Source organism: Penaeus monodon, chromosome 16 (assembly GCF_015228065.2).
Source record: "Penaeus monodon isolate SGIC_2016 chromosome 16, NSTDA_Pmon_1, whole genome shotgun sequence".
In the NCBI taxonomy this organism is placed as follows: Eukaryota; Metazoa; Arthropoda; class Malacostraca; order Decapoda; family Penaeidae; genus Penaeus; species Penaeus monodon.
In genome coordinates, this window is record NC_051401.1 from 44,880,777 (window position 1) to 44,890,776 (window position 10,000).

The following is a 10,000-nucleotide window of genomic DNA, read 5'->3' on the forward strand; positions in this document are numbered from 1 at the left end:
GGGAATATTGGTAAGAGTAGTCAGGGGGAAGAAATCACTGAAAAATACTGATATATTGTATATATATATATATATATATATATATATATATATATATATATATATATATGTATGTATGTATATGTATAGATATATATTATTACTATTATTTTTTATGCTTCTGATATTGGACCGGTTTCGTGTGTACGTGACCAATTGTATTTATTACTTGTGTTTGAGTGAATTATCACTATATTATCTCTATGGCATCTGCATATCTAATCCATTGCCTTGAAGTTTTGTTAGCATAGTAGCAGTGTCTGTAATATTTATACCTTTTTTATATGAATGAAATGCAAGAAGATAATAATCAAATATCAAGGTCAAATGTGTGTGTTTATGTAGATTATTCAGTATTTATCCTAGCCTAGGTAGAGATATGCAAGGTAGTGACAAAGTGCCATTTCACCAAATATGGTTCTTAGACATGTTTTATATATATATATATATATATATATATATATATATATATATATATATATATATATATATATATATAATGCTGACAGTTGGTTTAATAGTAATAAAAAATTTTATTAGATTCATATTTTTTACCACATAATTTTCAATTCATTATGCATTTGTGGACAAACACTTCACGCAAAGTATCAGTCATAAGAAAAGTAAAAGAACAAATAAATATTGGTGTAGAGAGCATGAAAAGAAGAGGAAAAGGGATTCAAAAAGCAGAAACAATAAAGAAAAGAAAAGAAAAAAAAAAGTCTGGTTAACTCTTGTGGTTAATATTGCAATTTTGAGGTTTCTTGGGTAAACCAATCTATGATATCTACCATTTCACTGTATTGAGGTATTTCTTAATGCATTATGGTTGTTTTTCTTTTTTATATTTACTATTATCAATCATTATCATCATTATCATATAATAGTAATAATGATAGTCATGATGATAATGATAATGATGGTAATGATGATAATGATAATAATAATGATAATGCTGATAATAATGATAATGATGATAATAATAATAATCATAATCATAATCATAATCATAATCATAATCATAATAATGATGATAATAATAATAATAGTAATAATAATAATAATATTTTTTTTACTGTTATTTTGTTGTCATTGTTATTGTTATTATGAAAATTATAATTATTATTATTATAGTTATTGTTAACAATTTCATTATAATTATTACTAATGTTATATGTTATTATTATTACTAGTTCTTCTATTCCTGTTTGTGTTTGTGTTTGTATCTATGTCTATATTGTTAGTACTATTAGTATTGCTATTGCTATTACTATTACTATTACTATTGACACGTCTAATACCATTCCTATTCCTATTACTAATCCTATTGCTATTGCTATTAACTATGTCTACTTATATTTCTGTTACTGCTACTCCAACTGTGACTACAACATGTATTTACTATATCTGTCACTATATTGATATTTATCATCATCATCATCATCATCATCATCATCATCATCATCATCATCATCATCATCATCATCATCATCATCATCATCATCATCATCATCATCATCATCATCATTATCCTCCTCCTCCTCCTCCTCCTCATCATCATCATCATCATTATTATTACTTTTATTTTTACTAGTATTATTAATATAATTATTTTAATTATCATTATCATTGTTATTACTATTAATACCCACTTTTGCAAAACTACCCTATAGCATAAAAAGGAAAAAAGGTAGATTCCGCAGATGCCGCGGACTCATACATCTCCCCTTTTTCGCAGGATTAAGGGATCATCGGATCAACAGGTTTGAGAAATTTTTGATGGTCTGGGGAGGAAAATACAAGTCAATGAGCGACGTGCCAGAATTTATCAGGTGAGAAGTCGGGGATATTTTGTCAGCGATTCTTACCGATGTGAGAGAAAGAATGAATTTAGAGAAAGGAGGGTGAATATGTTGGTGATTTAGGGAGAATTTTGTATATATTCTTTATTATTATTATTATTATTATTATATATATATATATATATATATATATGTTTATTTTTTTATTATTTTTTTTTTCTTTTATTTTTTTTTCTTTTCTTTCCTTTCCTTTCCTTTCCTTTCCTGTCTTTTCTTTTCTTTTCTTTTTTCTTTTCTTTTTCTTTTCTTTTCTTTTCTTTTCTTTTCTTTTCTTTTCTTTTCTTTTCTTTTCCTTTCTTTTCTTTTCTTTATGGAAGTTTTATGGTCATATGGAACAGGCAATAGATTTATGGTATTTAGAACATTACTGTGGGATTTTTAAAAGTATAGGTTTTGGGCAATTTCTGGACCTACGACCCTGTTCTTGAAAAAATCCCAGAAGTTGCTATAGTCTCTGCACAGTTGGCACTCTAGGCACTCTGGCACTCTTCATTTTTTTGTTCTTTTATACTGGATTTATTTCAAGATTTAGTGTTTTTTGTTTCATGGCACTAATTGCTTGCATTATTGATACTAAGCATTTTATTATTCTAAAGAATGATGTAAAATGATGTAAAACCCCATATATGCTGTGATATTATTTTATTTTTGAAATTAGTATTTATTTTCTTTATTTTTTGTGACTTGGGATTTATTTTCTTTATTTTTTGTGACTTGAGAGTCTTCTTGGCTCCTTCCATATGCCGTTAGTTATTCTTATATTTTCCCCTTAAAAAATCCAAATTATAATGCACTTTGAGCTTGGATTAAGATTGAGCCTTCATTTTGACACAAATTAGATAAGATTTCCTTTAAATTTGCAAGTGAAACATCAGGAGTTAAATTTGAAAGTCATGTTCTTTGATTAGCTATAAAGCAAAACTTGTTAATAGAAACTGGTACCTTTATTTTATCATAGGATAATGGTCGTATTTTAATAACTCAAAGAGCATGTTTTTGTTTGTGTGTACATATGCACTGCACATGTACACACAATACTATTAACCCAATGCTGCTGGGAAAATGCTGTGCTCATTTTTTTTTGTTTTTTTGTTTTTGTTTGTTTTATTGTTTTGTGAAATGTCTTTGTACATAAATGGCTGTGCTAGTGCTTTGCCACAAAGGAGTCAATTAGTAGCTCTTGTGACCTTACCTGATTTCACCTTTCCTTGAATTTGTGGGAAAATTGTATTTTTTGCTAATAGTATGAATATCGATGGTGTTATTTTTATTATATACATTATAATTACTATAATGTTATAGACATTAGTAACAGCAATATAAGATAACTCATAATTGGCTCATTGGTGACTTAGTACAACTGTAGCCACCTTTGTGTAAAAACAATTAATAAAGTAAACACACAGTGGGCATGGCCTGAATGTACATGCCATGCCCGTCACCTTTGGGCTAACCTCAGATGCCAACACACCGGTTAAAAAACAACCAACGAATGTGTCAGTCACTTGGTTACATATCCGCTTTCCTTCTTTCCGCCTTCAAGCCAAGACTCACTGGAACGCGCCCGCAACAAGGCAAGAATCAAGATCAACCTACTAATGGGCTTGGCTACGCTGATTGGGTGCTTCTTCATGATCCGGTCAGGAAAGAAGGCACAGAGAGAGGGGCAGTCGGTCGTCAAGATGAACGAGGAATGGCACAGGAAAGCGAGAGAAGAGGCCAGTCAGGGCAAAGCTAACACGGAAGGGGATAAAGCGTCTTAGAAGCGCGTTCGGTTCGTATTGAGAGTTGTTGGCTGTTAGTAATGTGAATTATATTTCTAGAGGGAGGACAACGGTGATATGTAAATTGGTAGAATATATATAATACTCTTATTCTATATACCCTGGTTTGAGTAGCAAAGTAAAATAACCAAGGTAATCTATATTTTTAAAAGTTAATCTAACTGTCAAAAATGCATGTTAATTTTGAATACATGTGTGTATATATATATGCAATATTATCCTCTGGCATGTATTTTATATAATACACAATTCCTTCTTTTATATAACAATGCAAATGTAAAGTTATATATCCTTAGCAATAATTTGTTCTATTATTATTTATTATTATTATTTTTTTTATTGTTATCATTTTGTATGTGAGGAATAAATAAAAAAAAATAGATTATTGAAAGGTGTTAATGAAAATGCGAAACATTGAGAGTTATCTTTTATTTCCCTTGCGAAAAAAGAAATTCACGGGGGAACCGTTGATTTTTTTGTTTAATTAACCTTTGATTTATTATGTTATTTGCTTCTGATTATAACATTCTTGCCAGATTTTCTTAGGGTATGGGGATTCGGTCAAAATACATTAATTTTATCTGTACATTTTGATTTTTAAAGAAAATTATTTGACCACAGAGTTCTCTTCAGAAATCTTTTTCTCATTCACCTGCGAGATGGATTTGTATACTTAAAATAAAAACTTGAAGATCCCTACGCTCTGGGATGACTGTGTCTGTAGATTTTTTTCTTAAGTTTCCCCTATTGGATGACATCTCTATCACATCATGACAATACTGTCACTTATGCCAGGTGACATCAACATAATGTGCAGTTTAGCCAACTCTTAAGTTGCTCACTAAACAGTTGTTTGTTTCTTTGTACTTGACTGTATTCATTGAGGAGAAACCCATCCAAAGTAGGCTTAAAAACACTTTTTAGACTCTGACCATCTATGACAGAGTAGTGATGGCTTATATTTACATAGAGGTGTATGTATGTTTGGGGATTCTAATTTTTTATTGTGTTATCGACTACACATGGAAAAAAAAAGCAGGTGTGTAGCTTGGTATATCCTCTTATGAGTCATACAAAATTTTTCTTTGAACTATTTTATTTTAAATTTATTGTAAAAAGGTTTACTTGTGCTAATAGGTCATTTACTGTTTTTTAATCACCTCTTTTCCCTTATAGGTTAAGAAAAGCTATCTGGTGCATATATTTTCTGCAGCCTTTGTGTTAGGTCCAGACTTTACCCCTACAATTAGGATTAATGGTTAAAAGCAAAATAAATGTGCCAGACATCTAAGGTCATGTAGCACTATAGGAAGGTACAGTCAAGGGCAGTGATTAATATTGAAAAAGTTAAAGATGGGTAAAGGAGTTGATGAATGAATGGCATAAGGTAGGGTTAGGTAAAGGGGATTAGATTAAGTGAAGGATATGTATGTGTCTGAGGAAGGAGAACAGATTGTCAAAGCAGAAAGTGTGAGATTCTGTAAGGATGTCTGATAGGTTGGGAGTTCGGTGAAGGAAGGATAGGTGGGGGAAAACAGAGGTATGGGCTGCATCAAAGCATGGACAGGACAACAGGTAATTGTGCATGGGACAGTGGTTTGGATGGGAGGTATGACATAAGGTGTTTTCTGATGGGAAAGTATAGACAAGATGTAAAGAGAGTGTGAAGATGAGACAAAACGGTACTTGGGGATTGGTATAGGAGGATGTGTAAGAAAAGTCTGTTGGAGGCAGATAATGGATGGGTTATAAGGAGAAAGGATATGACAAAGGTCAGGTTTATGAGAACGGAAACCTCAAATATTCCAATGTAAGAGATCTGTACTTTAGTTGATCTATTAGTTATAACGGTTACAGTGCATGTTGGAGAATTTGAAGGAGCAGCAGCTAGTGGGTGAGATAAGGAATGAGAGGGGGAAGGTGGTGTTGTATCAGGAGGGGTATCAGGAGGTGCAGGATCTGGGGAAGGGCATAGTTGTGACATTAGGGATTCATGTGTGTATCCAGCAGGGAGTGGAAGGGATAGAGGGGATGTAGGGAGGGTTAATGTAGGTGGAGCTGGAGCAAGGGGGGATGGGCTGTGTTGGGAGGGAGTAAGAGGAAAGGGTGTAGAGGGGATATGAGTAGGAAGGGGATGGATATTGGCAGTCACTTTGAGTGTGGAGGGAGTTGTGGAATTTGAGGGTGGATGAGGGGTTTCGGTGTGAGCTTCAGACTCAGGTAGATAATTTTGAACATCTTTAAGATTTTCTGTAAAGGAGTTGGTTGGGGAATTTTGTGTGACAAAGGTTTTCTTATGAGGGGGGGAAGAGGAGACTGGTGTCTGAGGAGTAGAGGAAAAGCTAGGTGGTGGTGAGTGCATGATAGGAGAAGGGGCCTGCTGCGGGTAGTACAGAGAGGGAGAGGGGAAGGTGTTGGGGCTGCAGTAGAGATTGGAGTGTCTGGATTTAGAATGGCAAAAGAATTTGACTGGGGAGGTAGAAGTGGGGAAGTAAGATGTAGGACAGATAAGTATAGGGGAAGGTGTAGGAATGTCTTGGGAGGGAGGGGGAGGGGCAGAGCAAGCGACATTACTGGAGTAGGGAGTAAGGAAAACCTCGTCAACTTGCTTCCTGTCTGACTTCACGTAGTGTGTCCAAGTCTGAATCTGAGAATTGCCACCTCAGACTCAAATTTGTAGGTGGGGCAGCCCCTATAAAAGACATTATGGGGGCCGCCACAGTTAGCACATGTGTGTGAATGTGCAGAGCAGTTTGATCGAGTATGATCAGGTTGGGCACATAGATGGCATCAGGCTATGGAATGGCAATGTTTGGCAGGATGTCCTAAATGCCAAAAATTTTGGCACTGAGGGGGAGGAGGTTGATACGGTCGGACAAGGAGGGATTCTCCACAGCAATGTAAACATTCAAGGGAAAGTCATGTCTATGGAAAATAATTTTGGCAATGTTAGTGGGGTTCTTACGATGACCTCTGGGAGGAATGGAGTAACACTGTACTGATATCGCATCATAGTCTGTGAGGCAGGCGAGTAAGTCTTCTCCACAATCTGACCAATCTTTGTTACAGATAAGGCAGTTTGCTGCTGATTATTTATATATAAATAATCATTAGATGTATTTTTTTCTTAAGTTTTAAAATAATTTACTCAGTCCCCTTTGATTTTTTGTGTTACTTTCGATGCATCAAATGTATCTTTGATAGGTTAATATAGGAATTTCATCTAAAAAGACTATTTCCTGTTTTTTATGAAACTTATTTTATCATATCTAGTAAAGGAATCATTGAAAGTAAAACACCATTAGTGTTGACAATGATACACAAGTTTTTATTTATATAACACCATGTTTATATTGCTTGACATATTCAACATTGTGTGTCATGTGTGTGTCGTGTAGATGTATAATATATGTAGACGTACATATTTTTTCATCATTAGTATATATAAACTTTTTAACAATACAGTAACATAACAGAGAACTATATATAAGCAAATACATAGGCACTTCACCAAAATTTATTTCTTAAATTATAATAAAATATAAAAGGAAAAGAAAGAAAGAAAGGTAAAGATAGTAATAAGAAAAATGAAAATAAAGGGAAGTAAAGGTTATAAGAAAAAAATTAAAACTTTGTCCTCATCGGATAGAAGGAAAGAAATATGAGAATACTAAACCTTAACCCACTGACTGGATGATATTCTAATCATGTCAGGTTAAACTGGGCCACATGATGGGAAAAATACAAGCCTGCTCTAAAGTATGCGGCTAAATTTTCTTTTTTTTTCTTTTTTTTTTTTTTTGCTTTTGCTTCTGTAGCCTTTAGGAGATGGAGATTAAAATATAAAGTCTCTTTTTAATTTCATTTCCTAAAAAAAGAGCAGACAAAACTGTACAGACTGAGGTAAATGTGTTTCCTGCTTTGTGATAGCACATAAAGCCTGGTGTTTGGCTTGGCCTGGCACGGAGGTTTCCCAGTGTGAGTGAGTTAATGCTTGATTAAGCCATTCACAACTGGAGGACCCCTCCCCCCCCCATACACAACTTTTTTTTATTAAGAATTAGAAGTACTTACTGTCCACTAATGTATCTGGTACTGCTTGCCAAGTTTCCTTCATCCACAACCAAAATATCACTCCCCATTCCCTCACCCCTCTTGTAGATCTCCACTGCCTGAACCAATTACGTCATGTTTTCCTGCCTCTACCTGCTTGTGAATGGAACGCAATGCATGTAAAGCTGTAATTCTGGCGCTATATGGCACATTTCATCCAGCCAATACCCAAGACCTTTTCCTCCTCCTACATTCCTCACTCATATACTATGATGTATCATAGCATTCCCTCCTGGTATATTATCTTCATACTATTTATACATGTAGATACTTATAAAAATACAGCTACATAGATATTTCATTCTTGTATGTGAAAATATTTTGTGTTTTATTTACATATTCATAGTAATCTCTCCTCATTTTCATTCATACATGAGGGATAACTATGATAACTTATTTCAATTTTGTGCTCTAATGACACTCCTCTTTGAGATAAGCCAATGAAGTAGACATTTTCTGATGCATAATATTCAGCTCTCCAAATGAAGTGAATAATCACTTCTTTTTTGTGGATGGAGGGACAGCTAGAAGTTTAGAATTTTTTTTCTTTGTACTAGGTAGCAGTTATTTGTAAAGAATGCAAGAAGGAAGCAGTTATTTGTAAAGAATGCAAGTAGGGTTTTTGTACACGACTTCAACACTGAGAAGGCTTGTATCTCAAAAAACAAAAACATCAAACAGAAGCTGTACTGGTGCATTTGTACTTCAGCAATGAAAACAAGTCGCAATTTACATAAACCAAAGGTATATTTAACTATAGGACTAAGAGGTATTGATGAAAGAAAAATCCTATTAATGACAAATTAATTAATACTGAAGTTCTGTGTAAACTAAAACTAGATAAATAGAGGATAAACACCCATAAGAAGTTCATGACACAAGTAATGCAGAATATGGGAGGTAGTGCTTATAATCAACGTATTTCAAGTAAATATAACACTGAGAGAAACAAAGGTAATGCAGTATATGAGAGATGTTGCAAAGTAAAACCAGTTGTAAGATTAGTTATGTGAAATTACCCTGTTTCCCCATTCTTTGAATTGTGATTTTTTTTTCTAATGCTATTATTAGTGTTATTATTACTGACATTAAAATTATTATAACATTAAAATAATTACAACAATAAAAGATAAAAAGGGATCTTTCCAAAAATCAAATAAAAGTAAACAGTAGTGGTGGGTAGGACTAACAACTACTATTAGCGGACTCCTTGATGACTAAGCACTTGTGGAGCCATTTCTGTGTAAACACATTTAATGAGCTAAAATTACATAGACATGACACGTAAGTATGCCATCTGTGGCCATTAGGTTAATATTTTGGAAAGATTATATAAAAAAAAAATTGAAATATATATTACACAACCAATAATTTCAGTCCCACTTGAATTTTATGGAACTGGTGAGAAATATATGAATCTGAGCTCTCTCTATCCTAGGAATGTAGCAAAGAAAGACAATTTATAGAACAATATAGCACATTATACCACCTTCATCGAGTCTCAGAACCTATGGCTATGACGAGGCTTTCCCTGTATGAATAAAATGGTATGTTTGCGACTCGCCAACACTTGTATTCAAAAATACTCCAGATATATTTTACGGAGAACTTCTTGTGTCTCTGGCGTAGCTGAACCCAAAGTTATAACATTTCATTGAGCTGTCTCATGTCAGAGCCAATCAGAGCTGATCAGAACTTCGCCACACTGTACTATCACCAAAGAAGGTGTCCAAAGTGTCGCTGAATATGAGCGCGAGTCTCTCTAAATTCTCATTAGCCAGTGGGCTGCTTATCCATTCCTGCAGTATGGTATGCTCTAGCAAAAAAAGCATAGCTCAAAATATTTTTAAAAATAAGTTTTAAAATCAGTTATGGGTGCATAGTGGAGTTGCTAATTTACATTTCACTGTAAATGCTGCCTAAGTAATACAATATATTGAGGAACTAAGTAATGCTTTCCTAAGTAATACCAGTATATTGTGGAACTGTGTCTAGTATCTCCTTTGCAATCCTACTATATATTGCTAAAAATCTGAATTATTAATGAGTGTGTTAATGCTAAACGTCCCTCTTACATGAATATTTTCATCTAACTAGGATAGACCCCTCAACTGTTTACTGTGATACATCCAGTTACATCCAGTTCCTTATACATAATTTGCATAGTGCCTTCAAATGTTACTTAAAAATCTAGTACTAATC

At 33.6% G+C, this 10,000-nt stretch overlaps 2 protein-coding genes across 2 annotated transcripts in view; one reads left to right on the top strand and one right to left on the bottom strand.

Moving 5' to 3' along the window:
• The window catches only part of LOC119582850 (UPF0389 protein GA21628-like), a 4,575-nt gene extending 470 nt beyond the window's left edge, over window positions 1–4,105 (top strand). The window contains exons 1-3 of the mRNA XM_037931327.1: window positions 1–10; window positions 1,778–1,871; window positions 3,445–4,105. The exon at window positions 1–10 is cut by the window's left edge and continues 470 nt beyond it. Of these exons, the coding sequence (XP_037787255.1) occupies window positions 1–10; window positions 1,778–1,871; window positions 3,445–3,664 (324 nt within the window). The 3' untranslated portion in view covers window positions 3,665–4,105. The remainder of the gene's footprint in view (window positions 11–1,777; window positions 1,872–3,444) is intronic.
• A 2,885-nt stretch (window positions 4,106–6,990) lies between these two features.
• LOC119582849 (5-oxoprolinase-like) overlaps window positions 6,991–10,000 on the bottom strand; it is a gene marked incomplete at its 5' end in the record, with an annotated part of 27,503 nt that continues 24,493 nt past the window's right edge. Inside the window, 1 exon segment of the mRNA XM_037931326.1 lies at window positions 6,991–10,000. This exon segment is cut by the window's right edge and continues 470 nt beyond it.